Source organism: Barbatula barbatula (genome assembly GCF_947034865.1).
Source record: "Barbatula barbatula genome assembly, chromosome: 13".
Classification (NCBI taxonomy): Eukaryota; Metazoa; Chordata; class Actinopteri; order Cypriniformes; family Nemacheilidae; genus Barbatula; species Barbatula barbatula.
Window position 1 is genome coordinate 21,006,083 of NC_136776.1, and position 28,000 is coordinate 21,034,082.

Consider the following 28,000-nt stretch of genomic DNA (forward strand, 5'->3'; position numbering starts at 1 on the left):
AAAACAGGGTCAGTACGAAAAGATATAGCACACTTCTTTAGATCCGTGCGAAGGTCTGTCAAGCCAACATAATTATTCAACTCTCACTTGCCTCATAGACTTCCATTATGCACAGCTGTCAATGCTTTGTTTATACACAAAAACAGTTCGACATCCATAAAGCACAAACATTGTAGAAAGGAAAAAGGTTATGTGTAAACATTTATTGGTTTCAAATTGAGATAAAAACAAACTGCACCAGCAAACATTTTACAGCCTTTCGCAGTGCACACATCTCGCAACGAAAATAAAAAAGACGAGATCAAGCGAGAGAGAGAGAGAGACACAAGAGACATGTGACAGTGCAAACGTTTCATCCAGTGACTTCTGATGAGATAAGAATTTAAAAAACCCAGAATGGACCAGCGTCCATCGTCCCAAAGACAGGAAAGGAGAGAAAGCGATAAAACCTTCCATTTGGCAATCGCGCCACTTCCATCGACGATTAAATTAAGTTAAAATTCAAAAACATACAGTCCACATATTGGCGAGTTGAACCTGGTGTCTGTTTCTAAAACCAAATCTCTTATTTGGATACGGCTAGAGAATCAATTAGGATATTTCCCGACGTTGTTTTTCTTGCTTTGTCGTTTTTGTTCGCCGTTGTCGAAGGTGTTTCCTTGTTACGGATGCCCGACTGCAAGAAATCTTGTTGCTTGTTCTTTACATTTCGAAACAGAACAAAAAGGCCAGCACTTTATTTAAGAGGAGCGACATGGCAAAAGACGTTTTGTTAATGTGTGAACTTGAAACTACCATCACATTTTGATCGTAAATAAAACAAACAAACAACATGCACCGGTTCTAGTTTTGCGTTCCTGGTCTATTTTCGAAAGAAAAAAAGCCAACCATGCCTCACTTTTTGGTTTTGTTTAAATAACAGCGAAATTCGTTCGAAACCGTGAGAGAACAATTCAACGACAACATTCCGATAAACTCTAAATTTTTTTCGTTTTCATTTTTTTAAACAAACTAGCGTGAAAATCCCATTCGAAAGTAACAAACCTGTTTGGATTAAGCCGTAGTGGTGCGAAAACAAACAAACGAGACAGAAGGTGACTGAAATGGCAGGAAGTGAGCCTGAGGCAATGATGGTGACTGGTGGAGAGACAGGAAGGGGGCGTGGCATTCACTGAGAGCTGGATCTGGCGAGCGTGTGCTGTTCGTGATGTCCCTTGCTAGTTCTCAGTTTGAAGTTGGTGATGGGGCTGTTGAGTTTTTGAAGCGCGCTCTGGGCCGCGTACTTTGAGGGGAACGTGGCCAGGATGGTGTAGGTGGACGCCAGGTCGTGAGGGGGCGGTTTGGAGGGGTCAGAGTTTGTGCCGTCCGTCCCCTCGCTGCGGCACTCTGATTGGTTGGGGGAAGGAGGTTCGGGCAACCATTTTATGTGAGCGCCAACTTTGCTCAGTTCTGCGAGTAAAGAGTCTGCTTCCACTCGACTGATACCAGCCGGAAGATCCGTCACCTCCAGAACACGACCGATCTCTGGACACAAAAGAAAGCGTACACTTGCGTATTACAAATGCACAGTGTTACAAAATGTAGATATGGCTTTTATTTCATACCCGTCTCTCCTGTGCTCACGTCAATAGACAGCGATTTCTTTGCGGGTCTTCTGCTGCGCCCGCTGTACCGGCCACCCACATGACCCTGTGACGCAAACAAAGTTCTGATGGTGAGTGTGTCAGTCAAAGAAAAGAAATGCGGTTTCTTCAATTTGCTGATGGCGATGAGAATGCTGATGGCATGCGTTGACTTCATGCGTTTGGATGTTTAGGGTCACCTGACAATGTGTGAGAGCAGTGTGTGTGTGTGTGTGTGTTCAACCTGATGGTGATGAAGATTGTGATGATGGTTGACCACATGAGAGCCGTGCATTAGTGGGGGTCTGATGGGGGGGTTATACTGGAGGGGCTGCCCAATCAGAGGAGGATACCTGCCATCACCTGCGAAGAAACCACACGATTCATAATTCCCCAATTTAATACATACAGACGTATTTCTTCTAATATATCAATTAAAGAAAAGTAGCACAAAGTGTAAGGCTGCGCTCACCTTGGCCTGGAGCGTATGGGCGAGAGAACTGGGGCATGATGGGAAAAGGGGCGGTGCCAGGACGTGAACATTTCAAATGGACGGGAGCGGGTGATTGAGCTGGTGAGGGTGAAGGGCTAATCAGCTGCTGTGGATTATTCTAGAGAGAGAGATGAAAATGTCGTCTTATTGAACCCTTTCGATATAAATGGACACTTATTGGCTATCAACGTTCTTTCTCTTCGAAAATGATCCCAATAAATATTGTTCCTCTGATTCATTGTTATAGTGTGGATGCAATTTTTAAAATTTCGTTGTTATTGTTCTTGGCCCTAAAACTCTAATGACCTGTTTTGTAGCTATACACAGATTAGATGCATCTGTACACCGCTGTAGATGCTGGTACCTGCGTGGGGTCTTGCAGGGGCAGGTCGCTGTGTTTGTAGTAGCGGTTTGGTTTCCACTGGGGTGGGGAAGGAGCTCGTGGCTGCTGGCAGGGAGGAACGCTCAACTGCATCATCACCACTCCACCAGCAGGGGGCGGATGAGGAACGCCTGACAAACCACAGCAGAGGAATCAAATACATTGTACAGTTCTAGAATATCATAAAAGCGGCATCTGACACACAAAAGCTTTAAATGAAAATGCCAATTTTAGGCAATTTCCCTCACTGCTCATATCATAATGCATCTGGATACATTTAGCACCTTTTAAAATAAAGAAAAACAAATAAAGTACATATAAATATTTATTTATTTTGCCCTTGGGATGAAACTGGCTGTGTGCGTATATCAAAATAGAATCAGAATTTATTCACAAATAAATATGAATGAATAAAAAAATGATATTCAAGTATCCACAGTTTCAAAAAGTCATTAAAACTTTGAAATAAATATAATTTATGATTTTCTAAGTATTCGCATTTAACATTTATTTTGATCGTTACATTTATAAGAAAACGTATTAAAAAGAAGATTAAATATTTATAAAAATATATACTTTAAAACAAATCTGAAACTGTTAATTATTTTTCAAACTTTCAGAAAAATTATATAAATGATAAATAAATAATGTTTATGTATCCACATGTTTACATTTATTTTAACCGTTACATTTATAGTAAAGTCATTAAAACGTTCAAAATACATATCAATTAAAAGAAATCGATAATATTTATGTATTCACATGTTTATATTTATTAAATAATTAAATGTGTAAGAAAACTCATTAAAACCCTCACACAGTATTGTGTCTCGAATATAATAATCATATGAATATAATGAACCATTTTAATACTCCTGTATAGCAGAAATATAGCAAATATATTTAAGACATCTATTTTACATACACCTCACTTGAATTATTCAGTAGCAGCGACGAAACGCAATAACTAGAAACAATCGCACGCAAGCACAGACACACACCAATTAAATAGATTTATTGAACAGCGAAAGGTCAAAGAGTGAACGAGGGTCTCGCCTCTCTCACACACACGCACCCTCTCCATCAACAACATAATCATCACCTCCTACACATACGCGCGCACGCACACACCCACAGCAGCCGAGCGTTCATTAACACGGAGGTTTATTCAAATAAACATCGATTCTTCCCGCTTCCTCAGAAACGTGTGAACTCGCGAGCGCCCGCGAGGCACAGACAGAAATGAGAATTGTAAACAACATTTAATTAAACGACTAAATAAAACATTTAGAAAATGGGAAGTAAACTGTGCTCGGAGCTCATTATATGTGCTCAACTCATTAGCCGAGAGACGTGACGGGACTTAATATCTGCTTTGAAAAACACCTGCCAACGATGAGTGACAGACGTCTAGAATAACCCTCACCGTTAAGAAAAGTGCCTTTACATGCATGATTGTAGAATGAAAGAACGAGATATTTAACATATATATGACGATTAAGCATATTATCCACTCACTTCTTTAAAGCCAAACTACAAAAATGTTATTATTTATAATAATAATATGTAGTATTGCATTTTACATGCTAATAAACTGTATGAGAATGTATATAAATGTTTATTTATTATTAATGAATGATTATATTATACTTAATTCAACAATACACGCAACAATTATTGCTGCTTAAGAGGTTTGCGATTGATCGATCTACCCATCAGCTACCGTACCTGGGCACTGCTGGCCTGTGATTGGCTGAGAGCCACAGGGGGAGGGTGCTCTCCGAAATGACATTTGATCCGATCCCGGTGGTGGAAGAAAGCCAACTGTAGAACTGTACGGACACATAGTGAATACAAAAACCATCATATTGAGCAATGAAATGAAGCTTTAATCTGATTGGTCCAACCAACCGGACGCATCCGAGTTTGCGTGTTACCTGATGGTTGAGTGTTGGGTTGGCGGCAGCATGCTGTAATACACCTGCATTTGCGCAGAGGGCGCTGGGGTCTGATTGGTCTGTCCCTGCAGCACGATCTGTTGCTGATAGGCCGCCTGCGAAACGTTCGGAGATCCCTGTTGCACAGACACCTGACACACACACAAAAACACAGTTTAATGTCAAGTCCAAAGACGCCATTACAGCATGACGTGTTTAACGTAAGACGCCCCGCTCACCTGATATGGATGCATGCCGGGGTACTGGACCATAACGCTCTGAATCTGATTGGCCATCCCGCCCTGGTTGCTAACCAGCGATTGGTTCTGAGACTGTTGGACTCCCATCATGCCTTGGTAGCTATGTGGTTGACCGCTCATGACCGTCTGGAAACCTGAGACGAGATGCAGGCGGTTATTCGATTGTCTGCGCAAGAGCGATTAAACGACGGCAAGTGATGACAAACGATGCACAAACAACATCTGGAACATTAAACATTAAGCAGGACACAACGCATCGAGATGAATATCAAGAGGCAAGAGCGCAACATTAAACAACTGCGACATGAGACGACTACTTGACTCGATCGCATACAAAGTAGTCCGAAAATATGCAGGACGCGTCTTAAAAGTGCAGGCTGAATTTTAAACCGTAAGCTCGTGATTTGTGAAGTGTGATGCGACGGTTAAAGCTGCAATGTCACTTAATTTGGTTAAAATAAGTAAGTACATCAAATATCGGCATTGAAAACTTTTAAGCTTATGATGATTTATAAGTTGAGCTATAATTTGCAGGAAACGTCGGTTTGACGTCACACATTAGGTACGTAGGCAAGGTTAACTACGATTTTAGGTTTCAAACCGAGATGGCGATAAAGAGGCAATGTAAGTATTAAGTGTGTACTTAACGTTTTTTAATCTATCATCAATCAATCACTCGTTCATAGCAGGCTCGGGTCGCAGGGCTTTTTGGGTCGCGTAAACAGGATCTTTAAAGTGGACGACAGCAGACAATCGTGTTCCGAGTCCGTCGAGTTCCCCAGAGCGATTCGTCTCTAATCAGATCCAGCGCAGAAACAGATGAGCTGACCTTTTCTTCGCTCCATCAGTGTGCGTGCCGGAGTGCTCTGCTATTTTTACTCGCTCTTGCACGGCCAAGGCGAAGAGACAAAAAGCCTGTCGATTCAGACCATCCGAGACACGCACTGAAATGGGGTCTTTCCATGACACTTTGAATGAGGTGTGTGTAATTTGTTCTCTCCTACACACAGAACGCAAACCCACTTTTTTGTCTAAATCTATATTTTTACGGAGCGGTTTAAAACTCAACGGTTAATAAAACCTTATTTTCAAGGATCATTACATTGAATTAAAAACCAACAGGTTGTTCGTTAATATAAGCTCCACAGTATAAAGTCCTCATAGCAAAAAATTCTGCAACAGCACATGATGTGTGTTACCGTTTAAAGGTCCCATGACTGAAACGTCTTGCTCGTCTCTCTGAAACCTCTTATCACGATTTTACGTCAATTTTATTTTTTGCCACACATCTTTATTACGAGTCACCCAGGTATTTCACCATCTGCTTGCAAGATGAGTTGCTTTTGTGATTCATCTGATTAAACGATAATCATTCAGCTCAACTGATTAAATTCATTTAGATGAATTGCTAACATCTCTACTAACCACTTCGTTTAATGTTGAATCATCTGAGGGACGTTCGCCTTTGCGCTACTATGATTCCAAGATGCTGTAAACGGTTGCTACGATGTTGGCACTAGGATGCTAGGGTGTTCTGCGAAGTCGCTCGTCGCTATGCGGTTGCTTGTACGTTCGAGTCGTGGGTGAAAGTCAGGGTGACAGCCGAGAAACAAGGGTTGGAAAAAGAGACCGGTTCACTGTGAGAATTCCTGACAATCTCATACAGCGACACGGCCCCGCTTCCCAACGCTCCAATCGGAAATCTCACATTCTAAAAGGTCACATTGGTGTGTGTGTGGGGGGGTACCTGTCTGATGTGGTGGTAGAGGTTGATTCTGGGGGGCGCTGTAGTGTACCGGTGTCACCGCTCTGTAGTGTTGGCCAGAGTGCGAATATTGTCCTGGAGCACAGAAACACGCAGATACCTGCAGAGGCACACATTGATATTTAAACAAACTGAACCCGGTGTGCCACCACACAAGTTACAACTTCATACCTGTTGCACGGGTTGCTGTATGTATCCGTGTGGCTGCAGGACCGTTTGATTGACAGGTGTGGGCGGAGGATAGGCGTGGCCGCTCATGGGCTGTCCGGCCGTCTGTAGCATGTAGCCTGTGGTTGGGGAGTTCTGAAGCACCAGGGATTGTGGGTACATGCCCGTGTGGGGGTCCTGAGCTTCTCCTGACGTCTGTCGAACGAAATTCATCTGGCTGAACTGAGCGCTTAAACCGTCCTGTTGCTGTTTCAACGCACACACAAGGTAAAACTGGTTAGCGATTCGGTTTAAAAGTCAATGTGAGATAAGCAGATAAAAATCAAGAACTATTTCAATCCCAATAGCCCATTTGATAGCAAAAAAAGAGGATATTTAGTGGAAGTGGATCACAGACATTGATGGCATCATGAGATCGGAGTTTACCAAAAACTAAACCAGGGCATCACTTGAAAACTTTGCGCTTTAAAAGCCATCAAACATCAACAGCTGTTCTGCCTCCACCATGACCAGAGACCCCTTCCTGGCAAAACTTGTAGATATCTTTTTATTCAAAAACCCAACATCTGGTGGAATGAATTATTGATGCGGTCTGCATTTGCTAATGAGGCGGATATATTTGGTAGAAACAGGTCAGAGATGGTGAGAGATGATAAAAATGACCCAGTTCAGTCATTAGACTCTTCCCCGGGTCCAACAAACTCAGATGGGACTCATTTTTTATCCTCGGAGAGCTTATCAATGAAACTGAAGTCCGGTTCTTCTGAGACGCGTCGGAAATAAACTTGAGTTTTTAGGTACAGGGTCTTGCTTTGAGATTAGACACAAAAAAGCTTGAGTTTTATATATATATATATATATATATATATATATATATATATATATATGATCTTTTCATGATCCATTTAATACATGTAACATCACAAGGAGAAGAGCACGTGGAAAGACAGTGTGAGGGTAAAGGAGAGCAGTACCACAGTATATTGTTGAGTAAAAGCACCAGGCAGGAGAGGAGGAGGACAAGAGACTGGAGCGAACTGCACTGGCTGCGCAGACGGCTGCAGAAGAAAGAAAAGACACCGAAAAAGAGAGGAAGAGATGATGAACAGGAGGGAAAAAAGGAGGGATCACAGGTCAACATTCAGAGAGAGTGAACGCAACAGGATAGAATTAACGAGAAACATGATGATGAGAATAAATGAGACGTTATCGAGCAAAAATATAAATAAGGAATACAGAATGGTTCAAAATACAGATAAATATTAAGATTATTATTTGGTCCGTGGTGCACGGATTTAAATCATGATTTTATCATGTTTGGTTATTTTTGTAAATGTGCTACAGAAATTTAATTGTATAATTCTATACATCCATTTTATTTATCTATATATGTATCGTATTCAATATATCAATTTGCATTTTTTGTCACTACTTCCTGTATTAATGTATGCACTGCACAGCCGCTTAGTAGCGTTGCAAAATTGTGAAAAGCACCATAAAAAAACGATGCTTGAACCATTACATATTTCTATAAATTGAAATATCCGCCTAAATAGATTACTTGAAAAACTAAAACTAAATCAAAATGCAACAAAAAATAAATAGTCAAATATAATAAACTCAAATAAGTTTAAATTAAGGGGGTTAAATTATTAACTGAAAAAACTAAACTAAAACTAAAACTAAAATAAATTCAACTTGTAATTAAATGAAAATTAGAACACCACAAAAATCACAAGATTTTAAACAAGGAATACAAATATACTCAAAATAGAAATAAATCAAGTAAGGTCCTCAAGTAAAATCAGCTATTAAGTAATATAATATCAAGTAGAAAATGTATTATTATTATTATTATAAAATCACATATTAATTACTCCATTTTTTTATTTATTTCAAGACTTGTACTGGTTGTTGATTAGAGGTGTAAACCAATAAGGCAGATGGACGGTTCGCTAACCTGCGCGAGAAGGTGATTGGGTGGTTGAGGTTGAGGGGGTAGAGGTGGTGGGGGAGGATGCAGAGTCATGGGCTGTTGGCCCCGCCCCTGCTGTGATGTCACAGGGTTGTAGATCACCGGGCTGCCGTCGGGGTTCATGTACGGTTGACCTGTTAAAAAACAAAATAGTAAAAATATTGTGTTTATTGGGCAAAAATAGTGTTAACAATTGCGCAATTGCTTTCGCAAACTGAAAGCATTTTCCTCGAGTCGTTCGTTCGATGAAAAGAAAAAAAGTTAGTTACGAGTGTCAATGTGGCAGGAGATAAATTCATGAAATTAGCAGCTGTACCGAATTCCCAACTGAACATTTACGAAAAAAAGTATTTTCTTTGTTAACTGCCAGGACCACAGCCCTGCTTTCCGTCCGTTGCCGTGACCATGGTTCAGGTGTTACCCACCTGTCTGTGGATTGAGAAGCACGCTGCCTGGTGGAATGGCTGAGGTGTCCAGTGGAACGATGTAGAAGCTAGCGTTAGCGTTAACGTTAGAGTTAGTACTTGAGCTCTGAGCTGCCGGACTGGTTGCGTTGCCCCCGATGGGGGGAGCTGGAAGAGCGGCGGCAGGTGCCAGTGTTAAACCCCGACTGGGCTGCGGTAGAACGGGGGCGGGTAACGACAGCTGAGCAGGCTGAGGGAGCGACCCGGAAGACGAACCTACGCTACTAGAGGAGTCGGAACCTGAAGTAACGTAAGAAAAGAAGTACGAAAGAGATTTTTTAATGGGCTGAAACAGGATGGCGGATGCGGTCATGCGTGAGGAAGATGTAGGGTGGGGCAAATAAAAATGTCGAGGGTGATGTCATGGCGAGGAAAATCATACATGGAAGTCGATGTGACAGAAAACAACTAAAACACAATCATTAAAAAGCAGTAAAGACTGAGAAATCATTGCTCGGGGCTGTTCAGACATAGCCGGGCAGGAGGAGAGACGCAGAGGTTTCTAAACGGAAGAGGGGAGACATTAAATATTAAACATCATAAATATATATTGGTGTCAATGCCTTGAGCTTTTAAATGCCAAAGCACAAATAACCAATGAATCCCGAGAGCCGACCGCTCTGAATACGAATACTCGCTCTGAGTTTCTCCTCAATGAACGTGAAATGGATGAAACGAATGGCCTTTCTTGACATGTACCACAAGCTTTTAATGACTGCTGCCCATGGCACGAAGAGGACCAGAAGCAACAAAAATAGAAACAACCGAAAAAACAAAACAATGTTTAACGTAATATCATACTGAGGTCGGTGATACATGGGTTAGACACAACACATGACAGTAATGAAATAAGCCGGTTTAATTGCGTTATTTACTTGTTTTGGATAGTTTTCCTGCGCTCTTGCTGCTGGCCGTACTGTCTCCTCGTATGAGTAGGCTGATGCCACTGAAGCTGTTGGCTTTGGTCATGGAGGGCTTAAGGTTCCTGTGGGAGCTGTCTGAATCTGTGCTGCTCCAGGGTCTGGAGTCAGAATACTTCAACTCGTTCTCTGAACTGCTCTGACGACTGTTTCCGGTGCGACCGTCTCTCAGTCTGCAAAAAAAATGAATTTAGGCCTTGCGATAAACAAAACTCGCAGTTTAATTGCATCATTACGCAAATTGGTAAATTATAAATAAATATAAACAAAATGTATGAGAATTTGTCGACAGTAATTGGCGTAAAAGAAAGACGTTAAAATAACGTAAAATCTGATCAACCACGTAAAAATAAGAATTACCTGAATATTTGACGTCTTTGCTGGGTGTTGATGAAAGTTACATCCTCTTGGATTCTAAAGGAAATTTCGCAAACGTTATCACCGCCGAAATACAAATCCAAGCAGGAAAATAACAAACATAACGCAAATGTATTACTATTGATTTTTTTACCTTTTATCGAATGGAAAATGTTCTTGTCCCTGCAAGTAAAAAAAGATGCACATGCACTTAAAACAAACTGAACAGAAACAAATCAAATGATATATTTCTTTAAATATAACATACATTGGATTATGATTCTCAGCATATTCATGAATTGCTATTAGATTACAATTTGTTTTTGCTTTTAAATAAACAATGTAGTTGGAAAAAAAACTAAAAAAATTGGTATAGGCATGAAACTTTCTCTATAAATAAATCCAAATGTCAACTTTGACAACACCGTATTAAATCATTAAAAAAGGTACTGTGTGTTTTTCCGCATTTTAACACAATTGGTTTCAAAAGGACAGATTAAGTTAACAAATTAGCTATAATAGTTTTAGCATAACAATTACTTATAATAGTTAAAACATATTTTCAATATGAAATGTCAATTTAAAGAAACAGCGCACCTCTTGAGCGAAGATTCGGTCTCTGGCGCGCTGGTATTCCTCCTCCCTCTCCTCGATCGATTTGCTCCTTCGGTCATCCTTCAGACGCATTCGCAGCTACACACACACAATAAGAAACGATCAATTTGTGCGTTATTATACACTTACTAAGTACACGCACAAAATATTCAACGAATGACTGTTATTTCGTACCCTGCCATCATCCTGGTCCAGGCTTGAGTTATCTCTCTTTAAGATGTACCGCTTTTGAAAGTCATCTGTTTTGTCGTCTTTAATGTGTTCTGAAAACTTCTGGTCTGGTCTAGAAAATGTAAAAAGCGATAGTTATTTTAAAACTAAATCTAGACAACTGTTGGTAAAACGTCACGGTTGTGTGTCCAGACGTACATTCTAGTATTGCTGGTTTTGTTAATAATAACTGCTTTTCCGGTCTGATCGACGTTATGGTCCAGCCCGAAGTACGCGGCCACCCTGTGGAGCAGCATCCTGTGATATGATGTCATCGGGGGAAACTTTCTCTTCTGACTACTGAGAAAAATAAAACAACGCTATGAATTCCCAAACAATTACGTAAATTATTTCAGTGTAAGATTATTGCGTACATTTATTACAACACTTCTAAACGAATACAGGATCATTTATACAGTTCTATGTTTCTTGGATTGACTTACTCTATGTTACTAATGAAGTCGAGAATATCTTGCTCCAGCTTCAGCAACATCATTCTGTCCCTGTTAGAAGAGCGCAGCTCATTAGCATTTATCACAGCTCATCGAGCAGACGAGTCTCTGGCATTCATGTGCCAGAATATTCAAACAAATGCCTGCATCTCTCCATCCTTCCGCATTAGCGACCAAAAAAAAGACGCAGGTCGAGAAGATGCCTTTATTATGGTAATGAGGAGAGTTTTTAAAGGTGATATACATCAAGATGAAAGAGTTTGATATGGTATGTGGACTAAATCTAATGATGGCCAGTGAGAAAACAGGCGATTGATTTACAGTCTTAAAGGTGGAGTAACAAAAGCACCCAACTTAAAGGGAACGTTCACCCCAAAATATGTCATCCTATATACAAGTCTTTCTTCTGTGGAACACAAAATAAGATATTTCAAAAAATGTCTCCGGGGTTTTGGGTTCATACAATGAAACTCAATTGGGGTCAATGTTGGTTCTTCACAATATCTTTTGTGTTCTCCAGAAGAAAGTCAGACAAACATGTTCGGAATAACACGAGGGCGATTAAAAAATGAATAATTATCCGTCACTTTTACTCACAAACACACTTTATGGACCCTTTAAACAAGATTTTATGACCATAAAGCATGGAGGAGAGATTCAAGGGTAATAATTCGAGCGGCTCCAGGGTATGTTAATGAGATGGGGGGTATTTTCACGCACCGGGGGTTGTTCTTCAGCGTGTTGACCAGAAACTCATGCAGGTCTATACCCGTGGAGTCTGTGTATTCCTGACTGGGATCTGAGAGAAAAAGAGAGAGATTCAGCTCACACATTCTGCCGCATCCATCTGGCGTGCGAGAAAACACGTCCGATGCCAAAAACCGAAAACGCTCGCTCAACACACCTCTCGAGAGCGTCTTCCTCAACAGTCGGTCCGTTTTCTCAGGCGTCTCGGAGAATTTCTCGCCATCCTCGCCTTTGATTGACATTTCGTCGAAAGACTGGCTTAGCTCGATCTGAATCTTTTCCTGTGAAAACAGGGATGACAAAACCCATTTAGATACGAAAAAACGCAATTAGCCGCTATTCGGTTTTTCATGAAAAGCACGTTCAGCAATAATGTTCGTGTTTTCCTTCGTACGGTCCCGTTTGGAAAGTGAAGCTCTGTTGTCGACGGCTAGAAGAAAAACAGGGTTTTTGTTGTTATTATCGAGCGAGGAGAGTAATTAAAAGCTAATTATGATCTCTTTCCCTGAGCTGCGGCTAATCAGAGGAGTCTGATTAAAATACTTAGTAAACAGAATTAGCAGAAGACTTTGTAATCATGTGAAGTAATAAAGACCTGCCCGCTCTCACTTAACCGTTACACTAAAGAACAAACTTCACACACTTTACCAACTTTGCACAAACGTCACAAAACTTTAACGTTGAGATCTAGCTGTAGGCCCATAATATATAATACTATAAAACATCCGGCCATTAAAAGAATAATGATGCAAGTATGGCTGTCAATGATTCGTCACTTATCGTATGCGAAATTGAACTTTTGTTTACATAACAGTATATAAATGCATGCATAATTAAACATTTATAAAATAAATACTTGTGTATTTACATCAAATATAATATAAACAAATACGAAAATGTACATACACATCCAAGTATTTCTTAAATATAGAAGTGCGTGTATTTACACATACATCATTATTAAACAAAAACATTGTGCGTACGATTAGTCGCGAATAATCGTTTGACAGCACTAGACGTAGATCGAAGAAAATAAACTCTTCAAAACAAGACCACCAACGTTCATCTAAACGTGGCAATTTGAGCAAACAAATGAAATACATTTTTATTTATGGACATCTACATTACATCAGCCAATAGTAAGTGTTCTCATATAATCATGTCGACTATTAAAATTCTCATATCGGCTGTTACTATGAACATCAAAACACTGAAATTTATCCAAAAGGGAATTTGGTCGTTTCTAGGGCAAACTAATACATATTTATGAATGGGATTTGATGAGGGGAAAAGAGGATTGCGGAGGTTATGAGATCATTCCGTCCTTCTGTGAGCTTTGGACTCGATCTCACCCTGATCCTTCAAATCACAGACAGCGAGAGAAAAAGAGAGCGACGCGCACACAGAGAAAGAGAGAGAGAACCCGCAGACAATCGGACGACAAGAGGTTGAATAAAACCTTTTTTTCATTTTGGGGAACGATACCCTTTAAAGTTCCCTTTACTTTTCTCATTACGCTTCTGTCCAGAGCAAAAAACACAACCTGAAAGAGTCGTCCGACGCTAAATGAGGACAAAACCGTCACTCAACGCGTGGGGTAGCGAGAGAAGAGAGAAACAGACGAGTCGTGACGGAGGGAGCTAGACCGAGGGGGAGAACAGACAAAAAAGGAGAAAGGTCTATGAATAGAGATCTTTCCTCTGGAGGAAATCTCGTTCATTCGTTCAAGGACATAAACGTAATTAAGGCCGTTTATTCGTCTTTCAGGCAGCTCGGCCACAAAGACCTTGAGTTCTTTACATCCTCACCTGCTCTTCATTTGCGCTACTTCTGAACTTAAATAAAAAGAAGATGAATCAATGGCAAATGAACAGGAAACAGACTTCTCTTTGCATTTATTGCACAACTTCACAACTGTTATTTATGGCAATGTTAAATCCTTTTTTATAAAAATACTTCTGATATAAAATACTTTGTACTGAAAAAGATGTCACAACTCATGGCAATTCTTTTACGCTCACCAAAGATAAAAATACATGAATTCACATTGTACAGCGATGTATTTATGTAAATCGGATGCAAGTATGTACATTTATGTACACAAAATGTATGTATTTAATAATATGGCTGTTATACTGTTTTAATATTCAAGTATCACCATTATAATATCGCTTAGCAATCCCATGACGCTTCTTCGTAGATTAGCATCAATAACCTTTCAAAGAACAAACAAACGCACAACAACGCTCTGATATACCGAGCCGATAGTTTCGAGCGCCTCCTGCGGGCTTTGGTTTCCTAATAGCGGCTCTAAGCTTGTGGCTAACCTAATAAATAGAACAAAAATGGGCTTTGGATAAGAACAGGCAATTATAGCAATCCACTGAGCTCGGCAGCTGAGACAGGAAAATTGTATTTGGTATAGATGATGGATGAATGCAATCCCATGCTGGACGCACACACCTTCAATAAACGCGTGACTCTATTAAATGCGCGCACGGAATCGATATGAAACGCACACACACATATGCGTCTTTATAACTATGAATAGTGCTGACGTTTTGACAACGTTATTATGGACCGCAGGTGGGGCAAGCGTAACTGATAATCGCTTTTGATAATTGTCAGCGTACAACGCGGTCTGGATACATTTTTTTTTTGGGTGTAGCACAGTACCCAGTGTCTAACAAGAAGCATGTAAGACTGTAGTACGATGCGCCTTCCTCACGTGACCACATTACGATGACGTTCACGGAGTAACTGATGTCTAAATGTTTTGAAACTTTGTGCGATGATCATCGAACCTAAATATTATTTCGACAAATAAATGTCGAATTAAATCACAAAACACAATAATTATGATACGTATCTTCGAGCTATGCCAACTGGTTTACGACATGACGTCTTTTTAATCGTAATCTTGACGTTTGTTAAACATTTGAATATTTTCATTATTTACACTTTATTCGAAATATTGCGATACAAACGTTTGTACAATATTTGTACAAACAAATTGATTTCATAAAAAAATTGTACATGGCAACACACACACTTTCTGTTTGGCTGCGTTTACCTGTTCTTGCGGCAGTTCTCTGAGCGGAGGCGGAGAAGGTTCTTCACAGACCGCCAAGCTGCGGACTAACTTTAACTTGCCGTTGGACTGGAGAAGAGTAACCATGGTTACCATCAGCGACTGGCACTGGTTCGCAAAATACTGTCCAGCAACGCATTACCACAATAACTTAAAAAACAACCAGCATTTCGCACGCCAAAAAACAAACCACTCCAGAGAGTTTTGAGAACTTGGGGAGGACTTACTCGTTTAGCCGTTAATACGAAGCATGCTTATTAAAACCATTCCTTACGTTACATAAATAGATCCGAAAACTCTAAAAGTCTGAAAAACTCAAAAAGACGAGCGCCACATTCTCAACACTAATAAAAGCAAGCACTGTAAAATGATATAAAAAAATAAGTAAAAAGACGAGTTGTTGCAGGCAAAGTCAAAACCAATAATCACGACAACGAAAAACGATGAGTGCTCACAAACACAACACGAATCGATTTTATCTTCTGTAGAACATAAATCGAAAGTTCAGCACTACAGGAGGAAAGATTGCCAAAGGGGGCGCTCTGGTCTCACAAACACCAGCATCTCGGTTCATGCCACAAAAGTGCAAACCGCAGCATTTCCCCCGTAGCGAAAAACATTTATATTTCCCCTGACTTTAGCAGGGGCTTTTATTCCCTTAACGCTTCTCACAGACCGTTGGCAAACTCTCTCTCTCTTTGTTTGAACACAGCGTGCAGGAAAACGAAAAACAAAGTACAAAACGCATTAAAATCAACTCATGCCGTTGACATACTGTACCTTGGAACGTTTAATACTCTGTGCTGATTGGCCGAGCTGTCATTATTTGGACGGAAAAGAGGAAGTGAGGTCAGGTTTGGACAATTTAAATAATGACGATAGTGTCAATGTGAAATTTTACTTCCACAGTCTAAATAGCAAAAAATTGGCAGTAAATGCATCATTTAGTTTTGTGCAATAAATTTGATATTGAACCAAAATAGAGTTGGGTAGCTAGTTGGTCAAATGTGCTTATTTATAACATAAATATTATCTAGACATACAAATAACAAAGAAAAAGCACAAAAAGGAAATATCACATAGAAAATACAGTGAAAAAATTACAATAATTTTCAAGTTGAATAAGAGGTATGCTAAATTAAAGACGTAAATAGGGTTAACGTTCATTTCAAGTTACCATTGAACATTTAAAATGCATGCTGTATTTGTCATAACGTATGAAATGTAGGTTGGTGTAGGACAAAAAAAGGTCAGATAGTTGAGTGTGGATGAGTTATTTCAGGTAATATATTGTTAATAGAGTGACTGCACCACTGAAGCAATTAATTGTGTCAGACTGAACAATGACACACACGGGGAGAGAGAGAGAGAGAGAGAGAGAGAAATAGAGCTGATATCAGCATGTGTCTCTATGCACCAAGAGCAGATGGTGGCAAAGTCACACACACACACGAGGGCTTCCAGAGAAACCAGCAGGACTTCAGGTGTGGATTATCTGTTCTATCTCCTGGCATCAGCCAATCACATGCCAGCCCGGACAGGCTTAGGATCCGATTGGCTGATTCAACTTGTCCTGTCGTCTTATCTTTGACTTTATAAAGAGTCATTAGGACGTCAGAGACCAAAGCAAGGGCATACCACTCGCAGATGTGTGTCTGTAAAACCAGAAAAGGCGGCGAGAAAATAGTTTCTCCATTAACATCCTATAATTCATCAGGGGATGATTTATAGGATTTATAGTGTGCAGTCATTAAATTAGAAGTGGATTAGATTTTTCCTTTCAGCTCAATAAAAGCTGCACAATTACGATTGTAACGATTATCTGTAGTACAAACTCAATGCACGCAAAATATGACAAATGATTACTATGACTAGAGTGTATAAGCCACAATGCACCACTTGGGGTGTCGTCACCCACCACACCCGCTTTACCTGAGTTTGATGGGAGGAGCTTTGGACTATCACACACTCCTGGGCATGCGTGCCATTGTTCTGCGGTGCGTACTGGGGGTCGTTTGGGGCCGCGGGCGAGTCGGCCAGGTGCGGCCCGTCACACTCCAGAACCTTCATGACGTCACAACTTCTGGTGTCTAGAGAAGATTCAGACATTATCCTCAGACGCAAGACCAAAATTCTCCACCTGTGGGATAAAAATGACAAAATGTTTTCATGTTACTAATTGTGACCTAATTTATATTCATTTTCGCCAAAGTATGATGCGTTAATGTCACATTACATAACATTCATAGGCAAGCTATCATGATACGACTGGTAACTTCACACCCGGTGCTGTTGTCTGCATACATTACATGAAAGGCGTGTCAAAAAAATCATTGTTACTTCACATTAAATAAAACATTGTGACTACTAAATCCGACTTAAATTCTTCCACTTATCGTACATTTATGACAAATCTGTACGGCAAATTTATAGCTTCACTGATGATAATCATATCATATAAACGTTTACCGGCTGTGCTGTTTTCTGGACTGGGCTGGAACCTTAAGGAGCGTAGGACCCTGGGGCCTCCGGAGGCAGCAGGGCGGACTGAGAGACGGACAGGGGGCAGCAGCAGTCCCATGACCCTAGTCACCAGTGTTCGGGTCGGGTCGCCAAGCCACGCCTCACACGCGCGCTCCGCATCACCCTCGGACACCTATCACGCAAGCAAAGGGTCAAGGATCAAAGATGGAAGGTCAAGATTCAAACATGGAAGGTCAAGAGGTCAAGAATGCCTGGGTACAGTGGCATAGCGGAACCGGTGCAGGAATGTAGCGAAAAGTCCAGAAGGTCTTTAAGGAACGGGAACACTGCAGAACGCGGACATGAATATGGAGAACAGACTGTGCCGCAGAGCACAGAAGCACACAAAGAAAAAATCACGTTGAAACACGGACGAAACTTTGACGCAGTCGACTATTTTTAGCATTTTAAAGTGTTATATATATAATCTTGCATGTAGCATTTCCATGTTTGTTAAAAACCGACTATTAAAAAATAAGGATGTAAAATAAAATGATGGATATTAATAAATAAATACTATTTACACGGATTATATTCATTCACTCTTCTTACATCTGCTCTCTAATAAATGCTTTGAAGGTGAACGTTCGTCTAAAATAGCATAAATCTCCATTTTAAAGAAAGAAAACTATAAATGCATATTAATTAGGTCATCGTTGCATTACATCCACATTAATGTGATACAACAAACTACACAAAAACAATGATCCAATCCATCACAACCATCACGTTACAATCGCATTCATGTCCGCGTTCCGTCCCGATGAACTGAACATATGGAGCGGTGTGCACCCAGGCATCAATAACCCCTCCCATGATATGGCACGGCGATCTAGATGTCTGCGCCAAGTCGAGACCCAACCTAGTCAAGGTCAACTAGGCCTATCCTGACTCGCTAATCTTGTAAAACAGCACCAGGTCTGAACACACTGTAAAACTCAGAGATTCACACTCATCGGTGTGTGTGTGCGATCCAGTTACTAAGATCATTTGATGCGAACACACACACGCCGATCAGAAATTCAGAGGATTAGCATCACACAGACAGTGACAGAAACACAGGTGGCAGTAATGACAAGAACAGGTGGGTAGGACCACACGCACTTACGAATACACACACAAATACACAAGCTGTCATCGAAAAAGCCAGACGGCCCATCAGGACGATATGGGACCACGCCATGCATCTTTTAGGCGTGTTTACGCATAAAAAATATGCTTTTTTGTTACGAGATGACACTTGCACCATTTCAGTCTAAAGTCAAATCTATTTGTATAAATATTTTACCTTGACAATTACGGATGCTAGCACTACAGCATCAAATGAAATGAAATCAACATGGAGTACGCTAAATAAATTAGCAATAAACATCCAGCGCTGGCATATGTTTTAAATAATTCATCATTTGCAATGTTAGATCAGACAACTCTTTACTTGAAGTAGATGTGGATGCAATTGCCATTTTGTAAATTTAAGAGCCAATACATTTATTATGATATATGTTTCTTTATGATTTATGTATATTAGCCGTTCGTCGAATTCTTCCTAATTATGAAATGCACGACCAGATGCGCCAAGAACGCATATTACCAGCGCATTAAATGTTAGATAACTCGCCCCCACGTTTTAAACACCCGAGGCGTTTTTGTCACTTCCAGTGTCATCTTTTTGCCCCAGAGTCCTCATTAACGGACTGATTCTGATTGGTTGCCTTTCCAGCGCAGGAAGTGGATGCTGTCTTTTTAAAACGGTCTTTATCTCCTCGTTCCAAAAGCCTCTCGTTGTTTGGCCTCATCATAGCCGCCGGATGGCTCGAACAGACCGGGCCGTTTCGGGTCACGGTGTGGCGGTGGATGTAGAGAACTAATCATACATGCTGACGGTAAGTGATGCTCAAGGACAATTATGATTTGAGAGAGAGAGGGAGCGAGGGAGAAAGAGTGCCTCCACCCACGCAACACCTACTGTTTGCAAAAATAACACACACACTATGAAGTGCACTGAACACACAAGAGCATAAATATCGGAGCGCAGCTCTCGCTGTGGGCTAGTCGGCACTGCTGCGTTTTTTTTCTCCGAACGCACCGTTTATGTAAAAACACAGAGGTGAGGCGAAGATCCGAATCTGCATTTCAAAATACGCCCCGTACCCCCCAGCGCTCATAGCGCAGCCCTCGCTCCATATTCAATAAGTTCTTGTGCGCGTTACTAGAGAGAAGAGACTCCCTGTGGATGTCAGCTGACACATATATTCAAGAACTTGACAGTACAGATGTCCGAGCTCCACGCTGGGGGGATATAAAAACAAACGCAGAAACAATCAAAAACGCAAGACAGACAGACCCCGTCTGGAAACCTGCCTACCTAGACAGCATTTATTGCATCGTGGGTGCATTGCGAAACGAACGCCTTTATGATCCCAAATATGCTGTCTAGGTGGGAATAATGCCCGTAAAAGGGTCATCGGGGTAGTTTGACATGTATGAATCTAAAGAAATGCTTTCGAGGTATGAAGCCCAAAACTGCTGTCTACATAGGCAGCTAGATTATGAAGCATGAACCTGAAAATGCTGCCTAGGTAAGTGGCTCACTAGATGTGATTTTCCCCAAAAGGCTGTCTTAGCACTCAGCAGTATGATGGTCAGAAATGTTGCATTTACTCAACGTTACATTAGCGTACAATAGAGTTGCATTTACGCGAAATGTTAACACAAAATAATTGACAGAAACAGACACACGCACTAGTTTGTGAGATAACCAAGCACGATGACTTCAAATTTGTTCACCAGATATGAAACCAAAAATGCTGTCTAGGCATACAGCTGCCTAGAAAGAATGAAACAGCATTGTCTAGGTAGGCAGCTTACTAAGTAGAATGTCAAAAAATGCTGTCTAGGTAGGAGGTTTGGTAGAATTTGAGTCACAAACATTCTGATTTCCGATTCTGGAAAAGACTTCTTGTCCAACAGAAATGACAAACAAAGATGCTCACGATCTCACACCAACATTTTTGTTCTACCTTCCCATCTCAGAATAGAAGAGACGACAAAACAACAACGGACAAAACAAAACATGCAAACGAACAGATACCACAATCGACAAATACTAATCTAAACAACAGAACTTCTCTGACCTTCATCCATTTAAGTGTCCTCAACACACCTCTTTTATAAGACAATCACATGGCGTTCGAGACAATGAGAGCCATCTGTAATTTCCCATGATCAATAATTAATTGTCATATTTCAACGAGCACTTACCCTCCCGACAAAAGAAACAACTAAGTCGGGCTTGAGGCTACACAGACGCACTTCACTCCCGTTTTAGACTAATATGCAAATGACCCACATTTCTGCTTAAAAGCATCCCTAATGGTTTTCCTTCTATTTCTCATCACAGCCCGAGTTCTCAGTGTGTGGCCGCCGTCATGGCCGCTCTTCTCCTCTCCTCATCAGCTCATTTACACGATTCGCCACATTAACGATATTAGCCGAGCGCCTCAGACGCAATTTACGCAGACGCACAAGCGCCCGGCTTTTTGCTGATGGCCGCCTCAGGCGCTTTTGCAAATGATAAAATAGAGCAATTACGAGCATGTCATTAAAAACCACACGCGTGCGCGCGTGCACAAGTATGCAGGCGAAATTTGCTGACACGCAAATATACAGTAGCAACGAATTAACAAAAAAGTGTCGCTAAATATTAAGATGATTTATTTTGGATTTCTTTATGGCTTCGCATTTTTACATTGCAAGAATTGAATTGTATTGTTGATTTACGTTAAGCTACTATGGAATGTGAAGTCAAAGATTCATTTATATTAAAAACATCACTTTTCGAACTAAATGTTTCCATCTGACTCTTTCATTAAATAAGTAAAAGAAAAAAAATATACCAAGTCAAACACTTTACTGAGTTTTTTTTAAGCATTACACATATTTATTTAACGCATTAATATTCAGTGCAAATAAAACAAAATTATTAAAACTTCTAACTACAACAAAACCACTACTGACAACCAACCAAACCTTTCCGCCTAGCAATTCTCACGCACACACACCTGCCTGGTTGCGTTCATGATCCGGCGTTCGTCTCACATCATTAGTTTCCATAGCAGCCCGGGTGCCATCAAACGGAGCGCGCTCAATGCAGCTCTGCTCTTCTCCGTGTGAGCACGGACCGCTCGCGTACCTGCCCAAGCCATCGCTGCCGCATTCCTTCCTGAATCTCCACTCTCTCTCTCACGCACACACACTCGCCGCCAAATCAACAGCTGGCCTTTGTGATGTCATCCACCCCTCAGCCAATCAGAACGCCCCAAGGCCCGGGTGCAGTATGTCAGTGCTAAACAGGGCTCCGCCCTCGAGAGCCAATCAGATGTCCCTTGTGGACCACAGGGAGGCAGACGCCAAAAGTGCACACACACACACACGTACACACAATCGCGCAGCATGGCCAACTGTGGAGAAGTGCCACTGTGGGACAGTCTGTCAGGATGGGAGCGCGCCAACGCTGCAAATTCACCTCGATGAGGTGCCCGGGGAGGGGGGGGTTGGTACGTAAGGCACCGCTCGAACCCAGTGCCGCAGTCGAACACACGCCCTGCGTTTGGTGTTGAACCGAAGAGAAACGTTTCTGAATCAATCCCACTTTTATGAGGTAAACAGCACTTGAGTTTCTAAAACAAGCTTCGGTGTTTATCAGAGGGTGTAGCAGTCAGCGTAAGGGTTTGATGAACAAACGCTTTTGCATTGCTGAAGGACACAGGCAGGTGAGGTCATTCTCAAAAGTAGGTCAGCGAAAATCAATCGCAGTGCCAACATTTATTGCTCCAAAACCAAAGGGCTTGAAAATCGGAAACCAATGGATCCCTACAGAAATACATTCACAATTACAAAAATGCAGTCTAGGTAGGCGGCTCACTGCATTTTATGCCCCAAAAAGCTTTTCGGACTCACGTTTGATTCTGTTGTCTACATAGTTAACTTGTTAGATGCAATGCTCAAAAACACCATCTTAGGTAGGCAGCTCACAAGATATGGTGCCAAAACATGCCATCTAGTTAGGCAGCTCATTAGTTACAACTCATTTCCTACATAGCCCAAAGAAAGCTATCTAGACAGGCAGCTTGCTAGGTGCGACACCCAAAAAACGACATTTGAGGCAGTCTGGTTGATAGGTACAACGTCCGAGCCTGCTGTCAAGATAATTCACTTGATACGATTCCCTAGATAGGGAATTCGTGGTTTGACGGCAATGCTGTCTGCTGTATGTATAACGTCCCAAACTGCCGTCTATAGGTTAGCATCTCAAACGACTACGTTTGCGAACCGAAAAACGAATGAAGAATTAACGGACGATTTTCATCTGGAGGCGATCTGCGGCGGTTTGCGCTTAGCAAAAGAAAGAAAAAGTCGCTCTGACAGTTACACAAAGCCAGTCAAAAACTCCCCATTCACCAGACGTTTCAGCTCCCTCGGAAAGAGAAATCCTGCTAAATTTCAGCTAAACGGAGCATTACATACATCTCATTTGCATAACAAAAGATAGAGAAGGGGGGCAACGGCACTTGCATTGCCGGCTAATTGTAGCCCGAGATGCCGTTCGCCTGCAGAGGACATTTGACAGCCCTGTTTAATCTGCCTCGCCCCCGACGGTGTATGAAGACTGGATGGGAATAGCCTGAGGATAAGGGTCGGATTTTGCAGACGGGTTCTAATAAGGGCTTTGAGGGGGGGGTAGTGATGTGTGTTGCGTCGCACTATCTTTGCAAAGCGTTGTTAGCAAAAAAATGAAGATATGGATTAATGAAGCAACGCAGGCAGTAGGTGGAACCCGGGTAGTAATTTGTATCGGAAATGATCTTGTTAGGGAGGAACATTCAGCGGCACGCTGATTACCGTTAGATAGAGCGGGTCAATAACTCAGTAGCGCCCCAAAATACCACGGAGCCATGAATCACTGCACCAGTCATTATTCTCGTTAATACGGAGGGAAAAGAGAAGGTCTGCCGTCCGGCGGCTTTTTCAGCCGTGTAACAGCAGAATGAGAAAATGTGTTGACATTTAAAGGTGACCGATCTTGATGGTCATTTCTCTGGTCTAGGTGACACCTTCGGGCAGCGCCGACACCTGGTTACATCCAAGAAAAATGTGCCGACAAGGGTTTTTTCTGTGGAATTCTGAAGGCGAGATGCTTTCTGATGGCAATCTCTGTAGGCGGTAACAAATCTTGCCAGGAGCGTGGCAAAGGAGGTCTTGCGCTAGATGCATGCTACTTATCGGGTGAACATGTAAAGATAACGAATCTCGCCAAATGGAAAACAAAAGTGATTTTAACCTCTTTTGGGGGGGATATGACATTATGTTTTATCACAGTGACACAAAATGACTTATCCGCATTCAATGCACTTGAATGTGGACCCAACCAGGGTGCAAAGGGTAAACAGGTCACTTTAAAAACAAACATTTTGACCTGAACATCAGTTCAACTGCATATCAGACTATTAGTTCCCCCCAAAATAACAATTCTTTTTAACATTGCCTTTCCTTCAGAATTTCTTTAGTAGAACACAAAAGCAGATATTTTGAAGAATGCTGTTAACCAAACAAAACCACAGACATTTCCAAAATGCATCTTAATTTGTGTTCCACAGCAAAGAAAAAAAAGAGTACACATGTTAACAACATAAAGGTGAACGAACGATGACAATACTTTATTTTTAAGTGAACTATCCCTTTAACCCAAAAAGCCCTGCTACAGTGTTCATTACGTTCCTGCGTCTTTAAGGCAAAATGTGATCACCTAAACATCATCTAGCCTCATGACAGTATGCAATAATAAACGAATGCGGTGCTGCGGAGTAAAGTGATGCTCATGTGGATTGTGGTGGAGGAGGGTGAGGTGTGGGGCACAGGTGAGAATCCTCCTGTGGTGATGCAGATGAGCTTCGAACGGGAGCTCGTGGATCATTCCTTACCGCAGCGCCTCCCGCGCACAAACATTAATATTCGGCGTGACAGAAACAGGCCGGCGGCGCAGAAAACCAGGACGCCTAACAATAGGCCGTACGAACGTTTAAAAAAATATATATGAATAAAATAACAGCTGAACAATTCCAAGGTCAAAAAGGAGAGCAAGACTGTGAATCACGTCAGCTGTTTCGAAGTGCAATGAACTTTGCGCACCGGGTGAAATAAAATGGGTCCTGATCTGGATGGCAAATGCAGATGCGCAAATGTTACAGATTATAAACCTTAACTATCATCTAGACGTGACCTTGGGTTTTCACAACATCTCTGTAATCGATCTAACGCATGTCGGTCTGGAAGAAAAGCATCTGGTAGCCAAGCAGGTAACAATGACGTGCCAAAACCGATTAAGCTGTCAAAACTAATGTGGATAGAAGGACGTAGCAAAAATTTAGGCAAATTATATACTGTATATATATACTGTTAACACATAAAACCTGTACACACACTAATAGTGTAGTACTGTAAATTAGATAAAAATGAATATCCAAACGAATGAATACTTCCCTTCAAATACGTCTATGACAACAAGCAACATAATGATCTTTCATTTATTCAAGTGATAATTCATTTGGACACAGCGATGTTGGTAGTGCCTCCTTGATAGAAAAGCAGACCAGAACTAAACACAAATGTTGGTAACACTTTACAATAAGGTTGTATTTGTTAACATGAACTACCAATGACTAATATAATCTTTCTACATTTAATAATCTTAATGTCAATACGGATTGTCATGTTAGTTCATTGTGCATTAACTAACACACACGGCTTCGGATTTGATCATATTTTATCAAATGCAACCTTGTTACAAAGTGTTACTGAAATCAAAAACAGGCATGAAACATATACGGCTATGCTGACTATAACACGTTACTTTTTCTGCAGTACACCTGCACAGTATGCCATTTTTTTTCTTATAGGTGATAGACACAAATGACCTACTACATTTCCCACAGGTACAGCACACAACTAGGGCACTCTGTGTGGAACGCACTTCACAATCCAATGCGGTTGACCTTCCGTTTCTAGTGCAGCGAACAACCCAAAAGCTATTTCTACCTTGACTTTTATCCTCTCTGTTTGATCAGACTGACAAACATTTACAACGTGCTCTTATTTTGGTAACACTTTACATCGCACAAGCGAACGTGAACCGACAACGAGCGATATAGTTTTAATCTTTGTAAAATGAACTAACGCCAATAAAAGTCTTCGTGTTAGTTGACAAAATCATTGAAATATTTCAGTAAATGCTGAAATCAACATGAACTAAGATTATTGAATGCTGTAGAAGTATCGGTCTTAGTTTGTTAACTAATGGATTGACTCATGTTAACAAATGCGACCTTATTGTAAAGCGTTGCCATTTCGTGGAACTAAATGTGAACCAAGGTGCTGTAATATTTAAAACACTTAATCTAACATCATTTCACTTTTGTTATATATAACTCCAACTGCCATTCAATTTTGTTATATATAACTCCAACTGCCATTCAATTTTGTTATATATAACTCCAACTGCCATTCAATTTTGTTATATATAACTCCAACTGCCATTCAATTTTGTTATATATAACTCCAACTGCTATTCAATTGTGTTATATATAACTCCAACTGCCATTCAATTTTGTTATATATAACTCCAACTGCCATTAACTTTTGTTATATATAACTCCAACTGCCATTAACTTTTGTTATATATAACTCCAACTGCCATACAATTTTGTTATATATAACTCCAACTGCCATTCAATTTTGTTATATATAACTCCAACTGCCATTAACTTTTGTTATATATAACTCCAACTGCCATTAACTTTTGTTATATATAACTCCAACTGCCATACAATTTTGTTATATATAACTCCAACTGCCATTAACTTTTGTTATATATAACTCCAACTGCCATTAACTTTTGTTATATATAACTCCAACTGCCATTCAATTTTGTTATATATAACTCCAACTGCCATTAACTTTTGTTATATATAACTCCAACTGCCATTAACTTTTGTTATATATATAACTCCAACTGCCATTTCAGTATGCAAGTAGTTAAATCTGACAATAACATATGGCAGAATTTTTTTGAAATTTTTTAGAACGGCTTAAAAAAACAATAAAAACTACTAAAAATAAAGTTATTACAATTGTTAAATTGTGAAAAGACTCATATGAGCGTAATCAAACAGATACCAATAATAAGTGTAATATATTGTGCACATCTAACCCTATTATAATCCAGACACATAAATGCACCCCTTCTTATCAACCAATCACATTTAAAGCCAAACATCAAAAATATCTATCTTTTTCATCTCCTCCTGGTGGTTAGGTCCCTTGCACAGGCCCTTATGAATGAAGCCTGCATTTGGTAAGACCAGCCTACAGAAATCACCCCTAAAGCCTAAATCCCATTTGAGACTTAATCATACGAAACGCATCACATTAAAAGCGTAAACATGTACGTGATCCATTTACGTGCATGTGTATCTACGTTACTCTTCCTGTGTGATTTCTCCTTGGCCCTTACATACAAGATCATCCACCACGTCAATTTCACATAATACGACAATCAAAACACACAGACTACTCATAAAACACTCTTAAACGCCGAGAACAAACATCGTCAGTCATCCGAGGCTGATATTTCGCACGAAACCGTTTAAAAAGACTAAAATAGATTGGTGCGCTAGCACACATGGTATGCTAAGTGAGTTAAAACACACACAGTTCTTCCAGATTAGCCGCGTTCGCAGGAATAACAGAACGAATCGCGATTTTCGGGTTTAATGAAGGGAAATGTGATGTCGGCTTACCTATAAGACAGAAAGAAGGTTTAATCTTTAGAGGAACGGGGGAAAATAACGAGTCTAATGGCTGCTAAAGGCTGAAGGCAAAGCTGTCGGTCTGTCAGCGGCATTGAAGACGAAAACCTCAAACGCTTGGAAGGGAAAATAATATTGCAGTCAAATGTCTACCGA

At 40.7% G+C, this 28,000-nt stretch overlaps 1 protein-coding gene across 4 annotated transcripts; it reads right to left on the reverse strand.

Moving 5' to 3' along the window:
- Positions 1-174: 174 nt before the first annotated feature.
- r3hdm1 (R3H domain containing 1) lies at positions 175-27,998 on the reverse strand. Of its 4 annotated transcripts, XM_079471357.1 has the most exons (27): positions 27,836-27,998; positions 17,928-18,114; positions 17,391-17,598; positions 16,239-16,274; positions 15,441-15,527; positions 12,525-12,648; positions 12,341-12,419; positions 11,612-11,671; positions 11,328-11,468; positions 11,133-11,241; positions 10,941-11,036; positions 10,498-10,526; positions 10,347-10,400; positions 9,942-10,159; positions 9,028-9,306; positions 8,588-8,736; positions 7,602-7,685; positions 6,631-6,873; positions 6,442-6,559; positions 4,674-4,828; positions 4,435-4,586; positions 4,226-4,329; positions 2,480-2,628; positions 2,095-2,233; positions 1,867-1,985; positions 1,605-1,689; positions 175-1,524 (listed from the first exon to the last, which is right to left on the reverse strand). In XM_079471357.1, the coding sequence occupies exons 3-27, from the start codon at positions 17,565-17,567 to the stop codon at positions 1,169-1,171; spliced, it is 3,342 nt and encodes a 1,113-aa protein (XP_079327483.1). In that variant the 5' UTR covers positions 17,568-17,598; positions 17,928-18,114; positions 27,836-27,998; the 3' UTR covers positions 175-1,168. The 4 variants fall into 4 exon arrangements, with proteins under 4 accessions (XP_079327483.1, XP_079327480.1, XP_079327481.1 ...); XM_079471354.1 differs by lacking the exons at positions 9,028-9,306; positions 15,441-15,527; positions 16,239-16,274; XM_079471356.1 differs by lacking the exons at positions 9,028-9,306; positions 15,441-15,527; positions 16,239-16,274 and having other exon boundaries at positions 184-1,524; positions 1,624-1,689.
- Between the last annotated feature and the right edge of the window lie 2 nt (positions 27,999-28,000).